The sequence below is a fragment of the Amblyraja radiata genome, chromosome 24 (genome assembly GCF_010909765.2).
Source record: "Amblyraja radiata isolate CabotCenter1 chromosome 24, sAmbRad1.1.pri, whole genome shotgun sequence".
Lineage (NCBI taxonomy): Eukaryota > Metazoa > Chordata > Chondrichthyes > Rajiformes > Rajidae > Amblyraja > Amblyraja radiata.
This window is the reverse complement of record NC_045979.1, coordinates 15,621,474-15,645,963: the sequence shown is the minus strand read 5'-3', so window position 1 is coordinate 15,645,963 and position 24,490 is coordinate 15,621,474. Positions and strand designations below refer to the sequence as shown.

The 24,490-nt window shown below is 42.1% G+C and overlaps 1 protein-coding gene across 1 annotated transcript in view; it reads right to left on the bottom strand.

The window, feature by feature from the left end:
* The window catches only part of lgr6 (leucine rich repeat containing G protein-coupled receptor 6), a 274,970-nt gene that overhangs the window by 10,368 nt on the left and 240,112 nt on the right, over positions 1 to 24,490 (bottom strand). Inside the window, exons 8-14 of the mRNA XM_033042482.1 lie at positions 19,485 to 19,556; positions 18,279 to 18,350; positions 16,436 to 16,504; positions 16,149 to 16,220; positions 9,178 to 9,243; positions 4,105 to 4,176; positions 2,270 to 2,341 (exon numbers count right to left, since the gene is read on the bottom strand). Of these exons, the coding sequence (XP_032898373.1) occupies positions 2,270 to 2,341; positions 4,105 to 4,176; positions 9,178 to 9,243; positions 16,149 to 16,220; positions 16,436 to 16,504; positions 18,279 to 18,350; positions 19,485 to 19,556 (495 nt within the window). The remainder of the gene's footprint in view (positions 1 to 2,269; positions 2,342 to 4,104; positions 4,177 to 9,177; positions 9,244 to 16,148; positions 16,221 to 16,435; positions 16,505 to 18,278; positions 18,351 to 19,484; positions 19,557 to 24,490) is intronic.

The window sequence follows — 24,490 nt, the reverse complement described above, 5'->3', positions numbered from 1 at the left end:
GTACAGCAGAAGAACAGGCCCTTCGATCCACAATGTTTGTGCCAAACAAGACGGCAAGTTAAAATAATCTCCTTTGCCTGCACATGATCAAGTATATCCCTCCATTCCCTGTATCAAAAAAACATTTAAATTCCACAATCATATCTTCCCCCACCACCACCCTGGCATCTCGGAGAGAGGATCTGAAGGCGATCAGTATCAGTAGGGAAATATTGTGGAAATTGATGGGTTTGAATGCGGTTCAATTCCCACGGCCCACGACTCATCATCCCAAAAGGACATGCACTTGAAATAGTAGACTCAAGTTGGGTCAAAGGGCCTGTTTCTGTGCATTATGACTTACATTCATTAGAAGAATGTGAGGGGAGCTAATTGAAAGCTATAAACTCCTCATGGGGATGGATTTGGGAATGGATTCAGGAAAGATGTTCCTGATGACAGGGAAATTCAGAACTAGCCATGGACTAATACATAGTGGGTCAGGCCATGTGGGATTGAGATAAGGATGAATGGCTTCACTCAAAATTATCTGCACGGAAGGAAAACTGAAGCCAATTCAAATTCAAGGAAAAGTTAGATACAGTGGTAATGTCTAAAGAGATTGAGGGAGAAGAGAAGAAAACAGGAAAAGGCTACACAATCATATTGAATGGAGGTGCAGCTTGAAGGGCTGAATGGCCTCTCCTTGCTTCAAATGTCCGTGCTCTTGTGTTACCAAGGAAGAAGCTCACTCTGAAGATGGTTGTGACCTATCCATGTTCTACAGAAATGTTGCCTGACCCACTAAGCTACTCCAGCAATTTTTGTCCATTTGTGCAAACCAGCATCTGCAGTTCCTTGTTTCTACAAGATCCTCCTTCAAGGCTTGGTTGGGGCATATTTTTTTTCAGTTTACAAAGTAAAATTCAAATGCTCAGATCAAAGCAGTAAAAATTGAATCCATGAAAGTTACTCCAAGTCAAATAAAATCTTCCAGTCAGCTAATGTTTGCCCTTTCTCCAATCACCCTCTTGATCACACATTGCCACTGGCCCCAACCTCCACAATCATCATATTTATTATTGGGATCACAGATTGGTTCTGAAGAGAAGTTCACGCTCACAAGTTATTGGAGTAGAATTAGGCCATTCGGCCCATCGAGTCTACTCTGCCATTCAATCATGGCTGATCTCTGCCTCCTAATCCCGTTTTCCTGCCTTCTCCCCATAACCCTTGACATCCGTTCTAAACGAGAATGTGTCTATCTCTGCCTTAAAACTATCCACTGACTTGGCCTCTACAGCCCTCTGTGGCAATGAGTTCCGCAGATTACGTACCCTCTGACTAAAGACGTTCCTCCTCACCTCCTTTCTAAAAAAGCGCCTTTTAATTCTGAGGCTACGATCTCTGGTCCTAGACTCTCCCGCCAGTGGAAACATCCTTTGCACATCCACTCTATCTATGCCTTTCATTATTTTGTAAGTTTCAATTAGTTCCCCCCTTAACCTTCTAAACTCCAGCAAGAAGAGGCCCAGTGCTGTCAAGCAATCATCATATGCTAACCCACTCATTCCTAGAATCATTCTTGTAAACCTCCTCTGGATCCTCTCCAGAGCCAGCACATCCTTCCTCAGATATGGGGCTCAAATTTGCTCAAAGTTGCCATGATAGCGACAGCTCACAGGCAATGGCTGAGTTTCCCTTTATTAACGCCGAATTTATGATAATTTATGAGTTTCTCACCAAACGTTCTCCAGCCGTCACCTGCTGAAGTATACATGATCGCAAACCTCCTCCCATTGTTTCCTAGGCTTCTCTTATGTTTCCTCATGTGTACCATATTAACAATACAAAAAGCAGAGACCTCCAGTAGTGTGCAGAGCAAGCCACAGTAGAACCCTGAGGCATGTCACACAACTCCATGAGAAGAATTCATAGACTCTCTAAATATTGTTAATCAGAAATGATATCTTTCAATAAACTACATATGAATCCCAGGACATATTAAAGCATGGGAAACGCTACATGTGACCTGGACATTAATGTTTTAAGAGCAAAAGACCTATGTATAATAAATCCTTGTTATTTATCACATTATTATTTCCAAATGTTTGCATATAGCTAAATGTTATTAACTATGGCCAAAATCATAAAAATTCTGGAAATAATTGTCTATGTTAATATGAAATGATATTAAACATTAATGCTTCATGTTTATTGGTAAGTTCACATGCTTTCTTACTCAGTTTCAATTGTTACTTTATAAGCCACAGTAAATGAAAATACTTACAACTTTTTTAAAGAACGCAATGACGAAAAAGCGTCAAAGTGAATGAACGCTATATCGTTCCAACTCAGGTCCCTGGGAGGGAAACAAATATCACCATCAGCTAAATATCTGATATCTCATTTGTGATGCTCTATTTTTTACACTAGTGATTGAATTAAATAATGATTTCATGCGTTATATAATATGGTGCAGTCTGCATCAACAATATTCTGTTAAATTCTAGGTCAGGAATTTCCTGAATTTTACCTTTTAAAGCTATTTTTTTATCACCACCCTGTCCTGGGTCAACCTTAAGCAAAATACCACACTTTGGAGGCTAGAAATAGGATTGGTTGTCAAGCAAAACATATTTTGCTCCCACACAATAAACAGATATTCAGCTGCAAACCAAAGATAGACACAAAGTGCTGGAGTAACTCAGCGGGTCAGGCAGCATCTCTGGAGAAAAAGGAAGGGTGATGTTTCGGGTCGGGACCCATCTTCAGACTCTTCAGAGATGCTGGCTGACCTGCTGAGTTACTCCGGCATTTGTGTGTATCTTCAGCTGCAACCCATTGAGTGTTATAATGAAACTGAAAACATATGACTTTTACACGTAAAGTCAACCTCAATTGATAACGAACTGCACTCACAGCCTTTAATTACATTTTTTTGATCATCTAATTCTATGTTCACATGTGACTCACCGATGGTTTCAGTTCCAACCTGTGCTGCTCTTTGTTCACCAAAGGACCTGCTGAACTATGGACTGGGAGAGTACCAAGCCTCTCATTGATCATCGGTCAGGCTACTCGCTTCCATATACATCAATGGTGTACAATTATGGTGGCACGGTGGCACAGTGGTCGAGTTGCTGTCATTCAGCTCCACAAACCCGGGTTCAATCCTGACCATGGGTGTTGTCTTTATGGAGTTTGTACATTCTCCCTGTGATCGTGTTGGTTTTCTCTGGGTGCTCCGGTTTCGTCCAACATTCCAAAGATGAGCAGGTTTTGTAGGTTAATAGGCTACTGTAAATTGTCCCTAGTGCGTAAGATAGAACTTGTGTATGGGTGATCACTGGTCAGCGTGTATTTGGTTGTCTGAAAGGCATGTTTACACGCTGTATCTTTAAACTAAACTAAACTAAACTAATTAAAGGAAACACATGAATAAGTTGTGACTGAGAAAATGACAGTGTTCTTGAAGTGCCTATTGAATAGCCAGAACTGTTCTGCTTTCTTTCAAGGCAAAGAAATAGTTATGTTATAACACAGATACCATAAGCTACAAGGAATAATATTAGAAACCAGGTTAAACAGCTTAACAGGGGTTGGTGATTTGTAGCATGAGATGCCGATGAGCTATTGTTTACAAAGGGTTAATGCTTTGTAACAGAGGGTTACATCTGTGAGAAAAAGTCACTTTCCCACACAGCTTGTTGAATCAGGACAATGAACACAAAAGGAGCAAATGACTACGGACAAAATGTATTTACTGTTGCAAGTTATGGCATTTCATGCTGGAGGCTGAAAGTTTTTGTCTTTTCTAATTGGTTATGATTGTTTACGACAGAATAGAGGCAAAAGGTAACTTATAGCCTTGACAAAAGACAACGCAAGTCAGGATGAGGAGGCAGTTTCTTGCCCTTGTATCCAAAGAGTTTAAAACATCCGTTGCGAGAGCAATTGATGCTACAGCTACAAAGAACATTCACAGGCATCTTTATTTTATATGACTGGCTGTGTGATTGAGTTCCAGTTTGGTGCCTGGAATCAGGTTTCTAGCTTATCAGTAGAGCAGTACAAGTTCATCGGGGAGGGTTGCTTCAGGAAAGAATGTGAAAACCTACTCACAGAGAACGCAGAGCCATTAGTTGTCGAAACGTGTCAGCTCGGATTTCAGTGATTCTATTGTGCTGGAGGCCGCTGAAAAGACAAACAGGACAATGGGATCAAGGTTTCAAGACATCATTCTTGTTCCAGAGGACAGAGAGAGAAAAAAATCAATCATTTTGGCATGAGAAAAGACAAAACATAACGGAAGTGACTTTTATCAGATGTCCACAAAGTGGCTTAATGTTAAACAGAAGATAAGTTGCCATTATCTGATTTTTTTTTCAATCAATTTCCTTTCCAATTTCTGCCTGAGGGTACCAACCTGTCTCCTTGGGTACCAGTCGCCATCTGGTACCTAGCCTACAAGGGATTTCTTTACATGTAAAGCCTAAGAATAGGTCGCCTGGGTATTTTACCACGAGAGGCATTAAAGTCCAGGCTGATCGCGCTCTCCTCTGAAATCCGACACCTTTCAGACAAGTCCACTAGATTAAAAGCATAGATGGACTAAAATGCTGGTGTAACTCAGTGGATCAGGCAGCATCTCAGGAGAAAAGGAATGGGTGACGTTTCAGATCGAGACTCTTCTTCAGACTGAGAGTCAGGGGAGAGGGAAACTAGAGGTAATCGGGGTTGGATCCGAACTGGGAGGTCTAAACCAGAGTTGGAAGCCTCGAGACCCACTGAGTTCCTCCAGCATCTGCAGTTCCTTGTCTCCAGTGTCTGAAGAATGGTCTTGACCCAAAATGTCTCCCATTCCTTCTCACCAGAGATGCTGCCTGTCCCACTGAGTTACTCCAGCATTTTGCATCTAGCTCCAGTTCCTTCCTGCAGATTAGAATCATAAGCGGTTAAACAGCCTGACCTCCTCTTCTCTTGACCAAGTGACATTGAGGTCATTTATGCCTTGACCACCATTTTAATGATTCCATTGCATTCCCTGCTGCCATTTCTCTCCATTCCAATGGAAGGAGAAGCTGCTTCTGCACCAAGTGCAGGTTCAGATGTCGGCTTCAAGGGTTGCACAGTGGTGCAGCTGGTAGAGCCGCTGCCTCACAGCACCAGCGAGCCGGGTTCGATCCTGACCTCAGCTGCTGTCTGCATGGAGTTCGTCCATTCTCCCTCTGATCATGTGGGTTTCCTCCGGGTGTTCTGGTTTCCTCATGCATCCCAAGGATGTGCGGGTTTGTAGGTCCATTGGCCTCTGTAAATAGCCTCTTGTTGTGGAGGGAGTGGGTGATAAAGTGGTATAACATAGAACTTGTGTGAACGGATGATCAATGGTCGGCTTGAGGGCCAAAGGGCTTATTTATCAATTGGTGTATCTATCAATTAATCAATCAATTTGTCAGTATGCCTTCACTGGACTGTAATGTGCAGTAGGTAAGTTTAAATCATCTGTGCTCAGGGCCAGCCTTAGTAGGTGTGGGGCCCAATTGGGAACAATTTTGGTGAGCCCCAAGTTCCCAGCCAAGGTCTGTCAGTTCTGTTATTTAGTATATATTATGAAATTGTACGCTGAGGTGCTATGGATTATACACTATCTTAATCCTCGTCTGATTGTCAGTACCTCCGCTGGCTTCCAACTTTACCGGAGCTGTTAATTACCATTAAACGTGTGTGGCATAAATCAAACGATATTCCACTGGTAACTAACTGCTGCTTTTGGGAGCGGACGGTGCTGTTTGCTTCAGATGCACCTTGACTGGCTAATTCCAGATAAGAATCAGCTGCTCGATCAGTGACTATCATGCTTTTGTACACATCGGCTGGCGGGCTCACTGTAACTGTCTGAAATAAAGTTGTAGTAACGGGTCCCCCGTGCCCCGGGTGTAAAATACCTGGGTAAAGTGTGAGTGCAGAAAGGGATACGGGAATAGTATCCCGGAAAGTGATGACAGTATAGGGGGGTTGCACGTAAGGTCATTGGGTCAAAGGGCGTGACGCACAGAGCAGCTCAATCCATGTGGAGGACATGGCGGCCTCGGTATACACTGTTAACACACAAAATGTGTACTTTCTTACCAGTTAAAAACCGCCGAAATAGTCATTTTTTGCGCTGTAAATAATTGTGGGTGCTGTCCTTGAATGCGGGAAGGTATCAGGTTTAAACTGGTGTTATCTCATAGTGTAGCGTCTTTTACAATCTGCGAATAATAGCCGCATTCATTGGCGTGTCCAGAGGGACAGCACCATCTCGATAAGCCTTCTCTATATAAAGCGAACTCAAAGTCAGAGCAATTTGATTGCAATATTGTGAGGTTGTTTTTTTGGGTGACTGAGCGCTCAGAACCAAATGCTCTAGTATCTTTGCTCTGAACCCGAGCACCAAGGTGTAAGCGGCAGAAGGAGCGCATCCCTCGGGACAGCCCCCACTCTCCTCCCGGGGTCAGCGCTGTCCAGCCACGGCCGCCCTCTGCCCGGTCTCCCATGTTGGCCGCACTGTCAGGGGCTGTGGGCAGCAGTACCCACACATGGGGCCGGGTGGAGCGGGGCCACGGCTCCAGGCAACGTCAGCGCTGCACCGACACCCCAACCGCTTCCTCCCCCCCTGACCCCCGACCCCCCCGACCTACACACTCCAATCTCCCTCCCCCGACCTCCTCCCCCCAACCGCCTCCTCCCCCCAACCGCCTCCTCCCCCCCCGACCCCCTCCTCGCGCCCCTGACCCCTCCTTCCTCCCCCGACTCCCTCCTCCCGCCCCTGACCTCTCCTTCCCCCCCCCCCCCCCCCATCCCCGGTGGCGGGGATAGACGGCCAGGGGTCTGCGGGTGTGCAACTAGTCCGGATGCTGGGCCAGAAGAAGGGCCCGCTGTGCTGGCAGCCATAGCAAATGCATACTTGCAGTTCATCGCGTGTACTCCAGTTGGCATTGCGTGGTAACAGTACGGGTCACGGGTCGTGACCTCGACTGCGTGCAACCTCCCTATTGAGAGTTAACCGCGGGGCTGTGTTGTCAGTGAGGAATTTCACCTACTGGGGTCGCTGCTGAGGGGATAGCGCGTGTTACCCACCAGCCTAGTGCGGGGCCCCCTTTGGCGCGGGGCCCAATTTGGAGCAATTTGTTCAATTGGCTTAAGGCCGGCCCTGTCTGTGCTCCTATGTATTGGTATTGGTTGCTTATTGGGATAAAATGACTTGCAGATGATTCCAACATTGTGGGTTGAACAATGAAAAGAATGAGTACAGGAAGGAATTAGGGAGATTAGTAGCATGGACAATAACCAACCCCTTAATGTCAGCAAAATGAAGAAGCTTATCATCAACTTCGGGTAGTCGGGTGGAACACATGTCCCTAACTGGATCAATACTGCTGAACTGGAATTGGTCAGAGCTTTGAATACCTTGATATAAATATTGCCAACAATTTGTCCTGGTCCCACCACAATGATGGTCAAGAAAGCACACCAACGCCTCTACCTCTTCATAAGAATAGGCAAAATTGGCATGTTTTCAAAGACTTGCCAATTTCAACAAATTTCTACCAATTTCTATTGGAAAGCAACCTACTGAGATGTATCACAACTTGGTTAAGCAACAGGTACGACATGGCGGGGCAGTGGTAGAGTTGCTGCCCTTACAGCGCCGGTTTGGATTCTGACTAGGGGTTCTGTCTATACGGAGTTTGTACATTCTCCCCATGATGTGCATGGGTTTTTTCTCCGGAATCTCCGGTTTCCTCCCACTCTCCAAAGACGTACAGGTTTGTAGGTTAATTGACTTGGTATAAATGTAATTTGTCCCTAATTTATGTAGGATAGCATTAGTGTGCGGGAATCGCAGGTCTGCATGGACTTGGTGGGCTGAAGGGTCTGTTTCCGCACTGTATCTCTAAACTAAACTAAACTAAACTACTTTTCCCAAGACCACAAGAGTTGTGAATGCAACAAAGTCCATCACACCAAACCAGCCTCCCACTAAGGACTTAATCATTGCCTGCGGAACCATACAAAAGCTTGAAAGCACGTACCACCAAGTTCAAGAACAGCTTCTTCCCTGCTGTTATCAGACTCTTGAATTGACCACTCGGAAAATAAGGATGTAATGACAATCTCTCAACCTACCTTGCTGAGGACATTGCACTTTTTTAAATCTGCACTTTCTCTGTGGCTATAACACTATTTTTAATTCTGCTTCCTTTCTCTTTTAGCACTGCTTGTTGTACTTGTGATTAGTTTGATTGTGGCCATGTCTGGGTATGATTTACTTATATGACCTGTTAAGCAAGGTATTTCACTGTATCTTGGTACATGTGACAATAATAGACCAACATTAATGTCAATATGCAGGAGCACAAAAGATCTAAACTTGCCTACTGTACATTACATGCAAATCCAGTGGAGACATGCTGGTAAATTGATTGATTGATTCAAAGATACAGCTACTAATCTCTATAATTCCTTCCTGTACTCATTCTTTTCATTGTTCAACCCACAATGTTGGAATCATCTGCAAACTTCTAAATGGATGGGGAGCAGAATTTGTCCATGCAGTCATGTTTATGGGGAATATTGTAAGAGGCTGAGAATACATCCTTGTGGGGCATTGGCATTGTGAAGCACTGGAGGACATTTTGTCGCCTATGGTTAGCGCTTGTGGTCCATGGGTCCAGAACTCGAGAATCCAGTTCATGAAAAATACACATAATTGCCACAGAAGGGTGTGGAGGTCGTCAATTGATGTTTTTAAGGCAGAGATAAATAAATTATTGATTAATACGGGAGTCGAGTGTTATGGGGAGAAGGCAGGAGAATGGGGTTAGGCGGGAGAGATAGATACATGGCGGAGTAGACTTGAGGGACTGAATGGCCTAATTTTGCTCCTACCACTTATGAACATGAACTTATTATTGGATTGTTCCTTCCTAAGTCTTGTTTCAGCTTAGGTTTTTGGGAGACTAATGTTGTACCTTGGTTACTTCAGCCATTCCCAGTGACACAACAATAAGTAGCTAGGTATTCAGGACTGCAACATTCAGGTTCTAAACTACAAGTTAGAAGTAAGTGTGAGTCGTCTATTTGTAAAGAAAGGATAAATAATGCTGGGTAGATTATTGCAGGAAATATTATTTATATTACATGAGAACTTACATTTCCTCAAGCTTCTGGCAATTGTGAAAACTTGGTAATATATGAATTTGGTTGTATGATAATTCCCTGTAAAAGAGAGAAAAAAATAATTATTATTTATTTAATTCTGATTGGCAAAGAATGCTGTGTACAAGTTATAGTGAATTTCAAAATCGTCCTGAGAAATAAGCAAAATAAGTATAGGTTTTGCAACCAAGAGGTCATGTAATTTGCACAGAGAAGGAGGGAATGGGGGAGGAATTTTTAGGACCAAAAACTACAATGATGTGGTGAATGTGCGTCCCTGGGTAGTCGCGGCTATCCCTCGAGGTTGAGGATGATGACGTTCTGTTGTTTTTATGGACTCTCAGGTGGCTTATGAGTCCAATCCTGGCTTTGAAAGTTCTTCGACTTTCAGGACAGGTAATTCCATATGGCAGATTGGGCTTTGGTTATTGCTGCCTCTCTTTCCGTTTTCTTCTCTTTTCTTCTAATTCTTCGCATCTCTTGGCTTTGAAGGTCGCCATTCCTTCTTGGATGATGTTTCGCCAGAGTTTCCTGTCCTTGGCATTGGTTTCCCAATTGTCGATGTCAATTGCACATTTCTTCATGCTGGCTTTTAAGGCATCTTTGAATCTCTTCTTTTGTCTGCCTCTTTTCCGTTTGCCTTCTTTAAGCTGGGAGAAGAAGGTTTTGCCTTGGTAGACACTCATCTTCCATCCGAACAACATGACCGACCCATCTTAGTTGGTTCTTGATGACGAAGGCTTTGATGCTAGATGTTTTCGCTTCGTTCAGCATGCTGACGTTGGTTCTTCTGTCTTCCCAACTGATATTTAAGCTGCTTCGAAGACATCGTTGGCGGAACTTTTCAAGTGTTTTCAGATGGCATCGGTATGGTGTCCAGGTATCTGATGCATACAGGAGCATTGGATTCACCACTGCCTGGTACACAAACATTTTGGTGTCTGTTCGGATAGTAATGAATAGTAATTAGCTAATAACAGGGACTTAGAATAACTGGTCTAAATTTGCAGGGAGCACCTAATTTAAGAAAGATAGACAGAAAGTGCCAGAGTAACTCAGCGGGTCAGGCAGCATCTCTGGATAAAAAGGATGGGTGAGGTTTCGGGTCGGTCCCAACACACATCCTTTTTCTCCAGAGATGCTGCCTGACCCGCTGAGTTACTCCCGCACTTTCTGTCTATTGTTTGGTATAAACCAGCATCCACAGTTCTTTGGATCTACCTAATTTAAGAATAGGTGCGGACAAACTAGAAATTTTAATTAGATTTTTGAAGAACGATCGGGTGCGGTGCTGGGGAGGCACAGTGGCACGGGGCGAGAGATGCTGCTTTACAGCACCAGAGACCCGGGTTCAATCCTGACTACTGGTGCTGTCTGTATGGTGTTTGTACGTTCTCCCTGTGACTGTGTGGGTTTTCCCTTGTGCTCCTTTTCCTCCCACACTCCAAAGACGTGCAGGTTTGTAGGTTAATTGGCTTCAGTATAATTGTAAATGGTCCCTAGTGTGTAGGATAGTGCTAGTGTAGGGGGTGAATGGTGGTCGGCACAAACTCAGTGGACCGATGGGCCTGATTCTGTGCTGTATCTACAAGGTCTAAACTCTACAGTAATGTCTAAAATTGGTTTGTTTTGGAGATCAGTTCATATGACCAATTGATTTGAAACCCCCATTGCTGCATAATTTAATTTAAATTAATTAATTTAGATGAATAAACACTATCCCTGTCAATGGAAGGTCGATGGAGATTAGGACGATTAGAAATTAATAGTGATCCACGTTGATTTACACGTAATATCAACTGAAATTTTATCCCAGTGAACACTTTGAAAAACTTCCATCAAAGTACACTCAGTCAGCCTTGGCCTACACGATCTCTCGGTTGCCAAACATTTCCCATTCTCACACTAACCTTTCTACCCTGGGCCTCCTCCACTTTCAGAGTGAGGCCACGTGCAAATTGGAGGAACAGCACCTCATATTTTACTTGGGCGGCTTACAACCCAGCGGTATGAATTTTGATTTCTCTAGTTTCAAGTAACCCGTGCATTCCTTTTCTCTCCATCCTTCCCCTACCTTAGTCGCCCTGCTAGTTTTACTGTTCGTATACCCTCGCCATCTCCTCCTCCACAGCCAACAATGGACCATTGTGGGCTCCTGGGTCATCGGTGCCTGCTCTGATTTGTTCTGTACCATTTCATACCTCTAGTTTCCCTCTCCCCTGACTCTCAGTCTGAAGATAAAACTTGACCCAAAACGTCACATATTCCTTTTCTTGCGAGATGCTGCCTGGCCCACCGTGTTACTCCTGCATTTTGTGCCTATCTTCGAGGGAAAAGTAATACAGATTTGGATACATCAGGGTTCAGTGGCTCAGATTCTAAATTACATACACAATGTCCAGCCAGGTTGGGCACGGAAACCCCCCCTCATCCTTTCAGACACATTTTGGGCCTTTGTAACGGAGGTTCATAAACCTTACATGACATAGTTCATACCCTTATACCCCAACAGTACAGGTGTCAGTAATGGGGAGAAGGCATGAGAACGGGATTAAGAGAGAGAGATAGATCAGCCATGATTGAATGGCAGAGTAGACTTGATGGGCCGAATGGCCTAATCTTTCTTGTATCACTTGTGATCTTATGATTTTACCCCATGATTGAAACTTGTCCTAGTGACACACTTATCTGGGTTTTGACTGTCGCCTGAAGTCATCTGTATGAAATGCCTTTGAAAGATTTTGTTCATTAAAGGCATTGTAAGGGCAGATTTGGGCATGTTAATTATTCATTGTGAAGTGCAGCTTAATGCCATTTATAAAACTGCTACGATTTTCACAGCAAGTAGAAATTGATGTAAAACACTCAGACAACTGACAAATAGTTGCTGTCTAAGAAAAATATCCATGCTGAGAGTTACCAAATTAAAGCAGATAGACACAAAAATGGTGGAGTAACTCAGTGGGACAGGCAGCACCTCTGGAGAGAAGGAATGGGTGATGTTTCAGGGCGAGACCCTACTTCAGACTGAAAGCAGTGTCGGCGATAATATACTTCAGCTTGTATCAGTATCGTGTGAACTTACCGAATATTTCCCTTTGTCAATGTACATATCAATGTATTACGAAAGAAAAGTCAAGTATGGGGGAACTATTTACTTCCTGCCACCAGATTTAAAAAGAAAATATTTGACATACTAATATAATCTAATCACACGGTTTTAGCTTGCAGGTATTTCAGTCTCTTGATAATCTAAGCTTGATGACCTTCAGCTCCAGTCTTTCATGCAGATGAATGACATGCACAAGTTTTCTTTCAGCGACTTTATGAGCGAAATTGGCAAGCACGCTGTCCAGTGTGGAAGCAAGATGCAGAACAAGAGCCAGAAGACATTCCTGTTGCGTTATGACCACAACGAGTTGGCCGTTCTCAGGGCTGCTGCACTACGACAAAAATTTAAAGTAACATAGGCTCTTCTTTTTTATTAAAACACAAAGTTCTGTGGGAACTCTGCAGGTCAGGCAGCATTTGTGGAGAGTCGTAGAGTAATAGTGTCATGCAGCCCTTTGGTCCAACCTGCCCACGCCGAACAACATGCCCCGTTTACATTAATCTCACCTCCCTGCGCATGGCCCATAACCCTCTAACCCTATCCTGTCCATGTACCTGTCCAAATGTCACTTAAATGTTCTGATAGTACCTGCCTCAATCACCCCCTCCAGCAGCTCATTCCATATACCCACCACCCTTTGTGTAAAAAAGTTGCCCCTCAGGTTTCTATTAAATCTTTCTCCCCTCGCCTTAAACCTATGTCCACTGGTTTTCGATTCCCATAATCTGGCCAAAAGACTGTGTATTTACCCGATCTATTCCTCTCATGATCTTGTACACCTCTATGAGATAACCCCTCATCCTCCTGAATGCCAGGGAATAAAGTCCTAGCCTGCCCAACCTCTCCCAATAGCTCAGGCCCTCGAGTCCTGGCAACATTCTGGAGAGAATGGACAGATGTTGTTTTGGGTTGGGACTCTTCTTCAGATCTTTGCTTTTGGCTGAAGAAACAAGGAACTGCAGGTGCTGGTTTACACAAAAGGACACAAAGTGCTGGAGTAAGTCAGCGTGTCAGGCAATATCTCTGGAGAACATGGATAGGCGAGGTTTGGAGTCAGAGCTGAAATGTCACATATCCATGTTCTCCAGATAGGCTGCCTGACTTGTTGAGTTTGTCCAACACTTTGTATTTTCGTAAACCAGCATCTGCAGTTGCTTGTGCCTAAACAAACATGTTTACCTTGCTTCCAATCACTGGAATAGTCACTAAGATGCATTGTCACCACATCAATAGAACTGAAGTGTGAACATTATACATGCTACTTGCTTTCAATGTTCTGACAGCTGTTTATCTGATGTATTAGCTTGAGACTTCTCCGTTCAAACAACATGAGGTTCTCACTCGGATTAGCAATACCTATCACATTTGTTGATATTAAAGGCTTTGAATGTGCATGGCAAATAGTGATACCATTTTAGATGCGCATATTGAGAAAATAATATTGCAGATAAAGGCATCTTTATCACTCCACATTGTAAAGAAACTCATCATATTTCAAGTAGTGTAGTTATTAGGGGGCTGCTGCCCTCTTTGTTAATTGTCCCATGATTTGGGGTAATACACTACTCTAAAATGTAAAGATTTTTCATTGTAATTGTTTGGGCAGATTCCTATTGTATTTCTGAAAGAAAAATGATGATTACAGCATCAACTAAAGGTGACTCCATGGAGCACATGCAACCCCTGCATTCATGTCAGTATGCTTGATGAGGCTTTCATATCACATTACAAATCAAATGGTTCATTCCAAATCCTATGTCGACGTTTCATGTTTGTTTAGATCTCTCTTGATTGATATTATACACTAAAATAAAAGCCCATACATTTTCATTTCCCTTTTATCCATTATGCACATAACAACAAAGTGTTTGTACCTGCCTCCCTTTCATTAAATATGAAACTACACCCTAAATTTGTTTGAAGGGATCTCTTACATCACATGTAAAACAGGGCTGCACTGTGGCGCAGCGGTAGAGTTGCTGCCTCTCTTTGCCACAGACTCAGTTTCGATCCTGACTGTGCGTGCTGTCTGTATGGACTTTGTACGTTCTTCCTGCGACTGCATGAGTTTTCTCCGAGTGCTCCACTTTCTTCCCACATTCCAACGACATGCAGGTTTGTAGGTTAATTGGCTGCTGTAAATTGTCCCAAGGATATAGGATAGAGCTAATGCATAGGTGATCATTGGTCAGTGTTGACTCAGTGGGCCGAAGGGACTGTTTCCACTCTGTATCTCTTAACTAAACTTAACACATAATGCTGTATTATTGGTTGGTTTGTAGTCATTCCATTATCTGCTGATAGATTGGTAATGAATGTCAACATCAATAATGTGGGCCTATTCACATTTAAAATTCAAAAGATAAAGTCTGCATTAACTCAAAGGATTTAAGTTGTATAATATGAAAGCATGTTGCGCTATTTTTCTCAAAGTGGAGTTTTAAGACAAGCATTACAAGAAACTGACAAATGTAAAGAAGGGCCCCGACCCAAAATGTCACCTATTCATGTTCTCCAGGGTTGCTGACTGACCAATTGAGTTACTCCAGCACTTTTTATGAAAACCAGTATCTGCAGTTCCTTGTTTCTACATTACAGAAAACCATTTAACATATTTATATTATCCAATGTATAACCAATACAAATACAAAGTTATTTTGAGTGTAACTACGTGAGGTATGATCTATGATTAACTCTTGAACACTAAACCCTGAGTCTGTAGGAATATATCAATGATTCACTTGTAACCATTTTATGGAGATCTTCTGTTCATATTTAACAAGATATTCAATATACAGTACATCATACGGATAGAAAAATGGGCACGGAATATGGTTTATAATCTGAGTTTTCAATTACATTCATACTGCTGAGGAGGTCTAAAGTCTCTCGATGAGCCTATTCTGGTTAACCATTCAGAAGGATAATATTTTTGGTTTAGCTTATTGTCACTTGTACCGAGGTATAGTGAATAGCTTTTTTGTTGCGTGCTATCCAGTCAGCATAAAGACTATACATGATTACAATCAAGTCGTTCACAGTGTGTAGATAAAGGGGATCAAGCAAATAATTTTAGTGGAAGATAAAGTCTGATTGAAGATACTCTGAGGGCCTCCAATGAGGTACAGTAGATGGTTTAGTTTAGTTTAGTTTAGTTTAGTTTAGTATAGTTTAGAGATACAGTGCCCTTTGGCCCAACAAGTCTTTGCCCAACCAGAGATCCAAGTACACTAGCACTATCCTACAGACTATGGACAATTTACAATTTTTACTAAAACCAAATTAACCTACAAACCATGACATGTTTAAGTACGTTACATGCAACGTAATGTTTAGTCTTGAGACTCTAGAGATACATTGCAGAAACAGGCCCTTCAGCCCACCAATTCTGCTCGGACCAGCGATCATCCTGTACACTAATGCTATCTTACACACTAGGGACAATTTACAATTTTACCAGAATCAATTAACCCACAAACCTGTATATCATTGAAGTGTGGGAGGAAACAGGATCACCCGGGGAAAACCCACGCCATTACAGGGAGAAAGTACAAACTCCTTACAGACAGCACCCGTAGTCAGGATCGAACCTGGGTCTCTGGCGCTGTAAGGCAGCAACTCTACCGTTGCGCCACCATGATGCCTGGTGTAAGGCCAGGCACTTAGATATGACAAACTGCATGATATACTTTATTAAGATGAAACTTGGGTTTCATGACATCTTAAGAACAAGCAAAAACTTAAATGATTCTTGAAATCATCGGTCAGTTCAGTTTCTGATTTATTTTTACACAGGGATGCCGAAGCACTTCACTGAAAGTCAGTGAGGAATTCACTTGTAAACTGTACTCACAACACTCGCAGATTTGGGAGTTGTTGGCAGAGTCCCCTGGGAAGTGAGGTGATTCCAGCTCGTGTCAGGGTCCTGATCAGAAGCAGAAAATTTATGCCATTATTTGGAGGAAGGCATGCGAGAAGTTCTTCAGTACATGACCTTTATTTTTACTGACAGAACTGACAATGTAATGGATAATTTGCGATGAATGAATGGCATCAAAAGAAAAGAGTAATAATTGCAGCAAAATGGTGCCTGCTGTTCATTCACAATCTACGTTTGATAAACATAAATTTGCTACCCACAGTATTTCCAGGCTGGTTGTTCCTTTAAGGTCCGGGAATTCCTTTATTTCATTTGCTCCATTTAGTGACCTGGAATTGACAGTGAAAACCCATTACTTTCTTCATGCATTACTTAAAAGAAAAAAATCTGACATAACACTGCAGATTGCAATTATTGCCCCGTCCCAACAAGTAATTATACTATCCCATCTATGTGTTTGAAATATATCCATTTATTTTCATAATTCTAAAGTTGTTGTGGAAAATGTATGGTCAATTTGTCTTTCAAATTAATTTTGTATTTTGAATATTTCAATAATCCATTTGATTTGGTTAGAGTCTTGCAACCTTTTCGGGTTTTATGAATATTTTGTATCCTTTTGTTCTGCAGTTCAGTGTTATAAATTCATACCAATTCATCTTGTGCGTATAAACCAGAATATACAACTTGGCCGATTCAAACATCCACACATTTATTCATGTGCTATATTTATAATTTTGCAATTGATTTCCCCTACCACTGGAAGTTGCGTTCATGTGATAACAGTATAGAAATCTGCCTTTGTCAGCATACACGTCCTGTGCAAGTTCGTGGCATAAACAATTGTACTTGATCGATTGAATTGGTTAAAAGATACAGCAGGGAAACAGGTCGGCATAGACTTGGCGGGCCAAAGGACCTGTTTCCCTGCTGTATCTTTTAACCAATTCAATCGATCAAGTACAATTGTTTATGCCACGAACTTGCAGGTACACTAGGACTACATTATCTCACGTTCACATCGATGGCACTTAGGGCAATTTACAGAAGTCAATTAACCTAAAAACCTGCACGTCTGTGCAATGTGGATTGAAATCGAAGCATCTCCCACTGGGAGAATGTGAAACTCCACACAGACAGCACCCGTAGTCAGAATCAAACCTGGGTCTCTGGCACTGTGAGGCAGCAGCTCTACTGCTGCGCCACTGTGCCGCCCTTGTAAGTTGCACACTAACACCACAGCACTACATCCGAAGGCAAACTACTCCATTAGAGCGATGCTAAGCCTAATATAAGTAATTTACTTATCCTTGAATTTTATTCTAACCCCACAAAGTATATCTGACAAAAAATTCAAAAGCACTTGTTGAGCATTGCACCTTTTTCGAAAACATTCACCAAATCTGATTTCCAATCCAAGTCCAACTCAAGGGATATTTTTAAGGCAAAGATAGATAGATTTTTGATTGGTATGCGGGTCAGGGGTTACGGGGAGAAGGCAGGGGAATGGGGTTGAGAGGGAAAGGTAGATCAACCATGATTGATTGGCGGAGTAGACTTGACGAGCCGAATGGCCTAATTCTGCTCCTATGACTTATGAACTTATGAAGAAGATGTAGATGTCTGAAAACAGTGACGACCAGGTTGAAGAATAGCTTCTTCCCAACAACCATAAGGGTCTCAACCCGAAAAGTCGCCTATTTCCTTTGCTCCATAGATGCTGCCCGCTGAGTTTCTCCAGCAATTTTGTCTGTGTGGAGTTTGTACATTCTCCCTGTGACCGCATGTATTTTCTACGAGTTTTCTCCCACAGTCCAACGATGTGCGGGTTTGTAGGTTAATTGGCTTTGGCAAATTGTAAACTTGTATGTGTGTGTAGGTTAGTGTGTATGTTAGTGTATGGGGTGATGGCCGGTTGGTGTGAAGGGCCTGTTTCCGTGCTGTATCTCTAAATGTCCAAAGTCTAACAGGTTCCACTGGAAACGCTCCAATAACTCGGATTCATCGCACTCAGATTGGGAGTCAAGCATTCAATTACATAAGCTACTGGGCCAGCAACCTGTGAACATTGGAAAGTGAAGATGTAATTCAGCTCATACTTACAAGGTGTGAAGCTTTGGCAGATACTGAAAGGCTGATTTCCCCACAAACTGGATCGGGTTATCATAAAAATGACTAAAAAGGAAGTAAATTGTTTAGATAAGCTTTCATACAACATCAATCAGTGTCAAAGCTCACATCTGCTATGCTGATGTGAACAGAGTGTAGAATCAGCTTCAATAACAAAATGTAGTTGCCTGTAGAATTAATTGAAACCAGCCTTACAATCAGACAAGGGACCCATATGGTTTATTTAGTTGTTTGAACAGATGATGGAGGACAATTTTCTTTACCTTCTACTAACATTTGTGTACAGTCCTAAGAAGTAGACTTTGGATGGCATCTGCTCACCAGTAATTAGCTATCTATTGCTTCTTTCTAAGCACTAAGTTGAAAACAAATTACATTGATATTTGTATAAAATAGTTCGGAACGGGCTGTGAAAGGCTCTTGACTGAGTTACAATGGATGAATGATTTATATATATTATAACCCAACTGAATCAATTGATATTAAATAATTAACAACGTAGTATTGTTCAGATCACATAGAAGTATAATTCTTAGGTGTGAAGGGCTAATTCTGCCAAGAAAAATAAATAAAGGATATTCCTTTGAAGTGTGCTACACCCACACCCCCACTCTACCAAATGCAAACATAAATCTGCTAATTGTTGATCCATGAACTCACCCCTCTATAGGGAGCAGATTCTAAGGCCAATAACGAATTTTAAACAGCTAAGCAATAGAAATATTCTCCAGCAAAAGTAATTTTCTGGACCACTATGTGCTTTTATATATTTTAAGTTCCATTCAAGATACTGGAGCACAAAAGTCTTGACTGACCTTCCAATGCAGTGCTGAGGAGATGTTAATGAAGAAATACAATCAGTGAAACTAGTAGGACATTTAGGGACGAAGAGAGAGGGAATGCAAGGGTTACTAGAAAAAACAAAACTAGGTTTGTAAGCTGCCCAAGCTAAATATGAGGTTCTGTTCCTCCCATTTGCATTGGGTCTCACTCTGGCAGTGGAGGAGGCTCAGGCCAAAAAGGTCAGTATGGGGATGGGAAGGGGAGTTAAAATGTTTGGCAACTGGGAGATTGCGTAGGTCAAGGCGGACTGATCATCCCTGATAATGTTTCCTCCCTAATTCAAAAGACACACTGAGACAGAATAAATAACGGTGAACAGGAGACATTTAAACTTACATTGTTTGAAGTAATGGATTTCCAACAAAAGCTTTTTCTGGGATTGTTTTGATATTGTTGTTATGGAATCCCCTATTGTACAATCAGAAATACATCTTATGAGTTAAATCAGCCATGCGAATGTAGAAATTATATTACCATAGCAAATATCAACTGCAGTTCTCCCTTTAAATAATTGTTTGCCGAGGATACATCCCTTGTTTTTTAATCCTTTAGTTAACATCTACAAAACATATTATCAGATTACAATTAGATTTGTTGATTTTGTTTCAAAGATACAACATGGAAACAGGTCCTTCGGCCCACCGAGTCCTCAGCAACCATCGATTACCCATTCATATTAATTCTATGTTATCTCACTTTCATGTCCGCTCCCTTCATACGAGGAGCGATTTACAGAGGCTAATTAACCTACAACCCGCTCATCTTTGGGAAGTGGGAGGAAACTGGAGCATCCAAAGGAAACCCAGGTAGTCACAGAGAGAACATGTAAACTCCACATTAACAGCACCAACATCAGGATTGATACCGGGTCTTTGATGCAGTGAGGAAGCAGCTCCATCATCTGTGCCACTGTGCCATCTCGACACAGTATCTGTAAGACCTTGCTGTGAACAAATTGGCAGTAATTCTTTATGTACAATACCAGCTACAGATCAGAGGTCATTAAATACCTAGCTATGAAGCCCTTTGAAATATTGTAATGTTATGAAAGGCACAATAGAAATGCATATTTTTCTATCTCTCTTCTAAAAGTTGCATTTTATACTTTTTCAGAAGATTCAATTCATTTCCCTTGAAGGAAAGTTTAGAGGTACAGTGTGTAAAAAGGCCTTTCGGCCCACCGAGTACGTGCTGACCAACAATCACCCCATACATCAGTTCTATCCTAAACGCTAGGGATTATTTACAGATGCCTATTATCCCTCAAAGCTGCATGTTTATGGAATGTGGGAGGAAACCGGAGCACAATCCACCATGTTGAAGATTAGCTTCTTCCCAACAACCATCAGACTACACAATACTAACCTCAACAATGAACTGTCTTTGGCAGCACTAAGGAATTTGGGCTTCTTTGCACGAGCAATGGAGTTATTAATTTATAGAATTTTTGCTTCTTATATATTATCTGTGTATTGTGGACATCCGGAGATAATCCTCGCAGTCACAGGGAGAACGTACAAACTCCTTACAGGCATCAACACGAGTCGGGGTCGAACCCTGGTCTCTGACGCTGTAAGGCAGCAACTCTATCACTGCTCCACCGTGCTGCACAGTGTGCTGAGAAATTCAGTCACAACATTATGTAACTCCTCTTGCAGTTGGTTCTTTAGAAAATTGTTGAAAATAATTAAATCATGATTTTGAAAGCATGTCTATCATTGGGCATTCACTATCCAACAACGTTTTCATAAGCCTTCTGACTCAAGCAAGTTAGTCCACACTCGTTTAGAACCCTTTAATACTATTTATTCACTGGTTCTCCTTCAAAGCTTCACAATATCAATAATATTCCTGACCTTTTGAATGGACAGTAGGGAAATTTGACCACCTAACCCATTCAAAACAGTGACAGGAGCTTAGTCCGTATCTGATCTCAAAGAATTTCTCCTTCATTAGTGAAAAACTCCCTCAGTATCTGTTTAGAGGAAGCCAAATATTTGAATCCATATCCTTTTGGCCTTGGAGATAGCTGGTAATATCATTTTTATGTGATATATTTGGTAACCAAATATTTAACTTAATTGGTAGACAGATTCCACAGTACATGGACAAAGATCACAATTTTTACTGCATATCAAAGTTTTATGCATTATCTTTCCAAATGGGTTTACGGCGACCTAATTCGCAAGTTTAGAAGAGTTTGCCCTCGACTCATACTCGCAGCATGGTTGACACGAGGTCCTAGGAGGTCTTTGTAACTCTCCTTCATGCTCGAGAGGAGTCCCCGCATACTCGAGACCTCAGCTAGGTCATGGCGTTTTTTTCAACATGCTGAAAAATGCTCGCAGGTAAACAAGGTCGCCATGGATTTTTTTTACTCGTAGGTTTAGTCAAGGTAGGTCATAGTAGGTTGTAATGCTATCATAGGTAATTGAAGGCAATCGAAGGTAAAGCTCGTTGAGAAAAAAAAGGTAAGTAAGCCTACCAGTAATGTTAAATCTTCTCTCCCGTTCTCTCCCCTTCGCTCCCCATCCTCTCCGCGCTCTCTAAAGGATTTACCTAACTGTGCCAGCCGTCTTTTACCTTTCTGTTCATCGCAGGTGTGAATTTCAGACACGATCCCCCGCTTTCCCTGGCCCCCGTCTTTGCCATGTGTTTGTGTGTGTGCGTGTGTGCAAATGGTTGATCCGGCTCGTGGTTTCATCGTTGACGGTCGATCCAGCTCGAGGTTTTTCAGGCGTGTGCCCTCGAGCTTGAAGGTCGAAGACAGTCGCTGAAAAGTCGCATTAGTGGGACAGGCCCTTTAACATGGGGGCGGCACAGTGGCACAGCGATAGAGTTGCTGCCTTACAGCACCAGTGACCCGGGTTCAATCATGACGATGGGTACTGGCTGTACAGAGTTTGTACGTTATCCCTGTGACTGCCTGTTTTTTCTCCTGGTGCTCCAGTTTCCTCCCACACTCCAAAGACGTACAGGTTTGTAGGTTAATTGGCTTCAGTAAAATTGTAAATTGCCCTTAGTGTGTAGGATAGTGCGAGTGTACAGGGTGATTGCTGGTCGGCGCAATGGATTTGTGAGTCTTGGGCCTTTGGAAGTGAATTACCTTTCAGACATATGTTTCTTGTTCAGAGTGTAAAACTTTGTAGCCCAATATCCCGTATTGCAGGGCTCGTAAATTGGCAGTTCTTAGGACTAGCTGCGTTACTAGGAGCAAGATTTGCCCTTGAATGGCAGTGTGGTGGGAATGTGAGCCAAACCTTCCTTTGATGAGCAATATTGAACATCCCAGGCAAGAACTGTAGATGTCATTATCCTAACTAAAATAAATAATTTACAGATATTGAGTGGTATGATCTTGGACACATCTGGCATGTCGAAGGATTTGCTGATTTACGATCATAGAGCATCGAACAAAGAACAGTACAGCACAGGAATGGGCCCTTCAGCCCACAACATTTGTGCTGTGACATGGCCAAGTTAAATTGATCTCATCTGCCTGTACATGATCCATATCCCTCTATTCCCTGCATTTCCATGGGCCTATTTCAAAAGCCTCTTAAACACCACTATTACACCTGGTTTCACCACTATCCCTGGCAAAGCGTTCTAGGATTGTGCCATTTCTCTGTATGTAAAAAAATTGCCCCACACATCTCCATTAAACTTCTCCCCCCTCACCTCACAGCTATGCTCTCTAGTGTTTGCTATTTCCACCCGATGAAAAATATTCTGACTGTGGGCCCTATCTATCCCTCTCAGAATTTTATATACTTCTATCAAGTCTCCCCTCAACCTCCGACCTTCCAGAGAAAATAATCCAAATCTATCCAACTTCTCCCTGTAGCTGAAACCCTCTAATCCAGGCAGCAATCTGGTAAACCTCCACTGCACTCTCCCCAAAGCCTCCATATCATTCCTCTAATGGGGCGACCAGAATTGCATGCAATACTCCAAATGTGGCATAATCAGAGTCCTATGGAGCTGCATCATGACTATCTGACCCTTATATTCAATGCCCCCAGCTACGAAGGCAAGCATACCATACACCTAATTAATAGACAGATTCCACAGTACATGGACAGAGATCACAATTTTCAATGCATATCAGTTTTATGCATTATCTTTCCAAATGGATTTAACATTATGTGCATGTAACCTACTGAGCAAAATTTCCTCTTAGATGATCAAACACTTTTAAGTGCTCAGTGTAAATCGGGCTTGAATTATGTTGGGTTAGAATTCTTCCCTTTTGAAACCAAACCACAAAGCAACATGATGTGGGAACCACTTTGGAGCAAGTTTTCTGGGCAATATGTTACATGTCACGCTCAATGGATTTGCCAGTCTTGGGCCTTTGGAAGTGAACCACATATAAGACATATGTTTCTTGTAAAACTTTGTAGCCTACTATTGTGCATTGCAGGGCTCTTAAATATGCAGTTCTTAGAACTAGCTCTACTGCTTTGAGCAAGATCTTCCCTTGAATGGCAGTGTGGTGGGAATGAGAGCCAAACCTCTCTATGATGAGCAATAATGAGCATCCCTGGCAAGAACTCTAGATGTCATTATCCCAACTAAAATAAATAATTTACAGATATTAAGAGGGGCGATCTAAGGCACATCCGGCCTGTTGCAGGAATTGTTGAATCAAGGTTGTTGTGCCCTGTAAGTAACACAGGGATAGTTGGTCTTCTGGTTAACTGCATGAACAGTTGAGATCTGTGGAATTTGTAACTGTGAATGCAGAGGAGGGCAGAGCATTGTTTGTGGAAATATTACTAATTTTTCACCGTGTGCCTTTTACTAAATAAATTGACACTGAGAGAAATAATCGATTGTCAAACAGTTTGCATAATGAGTCTCCCTGTCTGGTGCAAGTGTTCTTTGGTGCTATGATTCTAAAATTTAACTGCACATGCAAAATGCCTAACACAGTTATGTTTCTAGGTGACGAGTGTCTTTTAAATACTGTGCCACTAAGTTGTATGAAGACATAAGGACTCTTCATTGTTGGTCCGAAATGTCGGACGAATCTTAGTTCGTTATTGTCACGTGTACCAAGATTACAGTGAGAAGCTTTGTTTTGCATGTTATCCAGTTAAATCATACTATGAGAACAATCATACACAAGTTAGAGAGTGGAACGATAGTTGTTAATTAGAGTAGATCCTCGTAAGGGACAGAATGCAAAGAGTCACCATGCTCTGGCACTATCTTGCAACTTTCAAGTCTCAAGTCACTGAAAATATTAAGTCTGATCTTGGCCTAATTTCTTATTTTCTCACTTGCAGTGCTCATAGATCTTTCCGTTTTATTAAAATAACCATGGGTAAAATTGG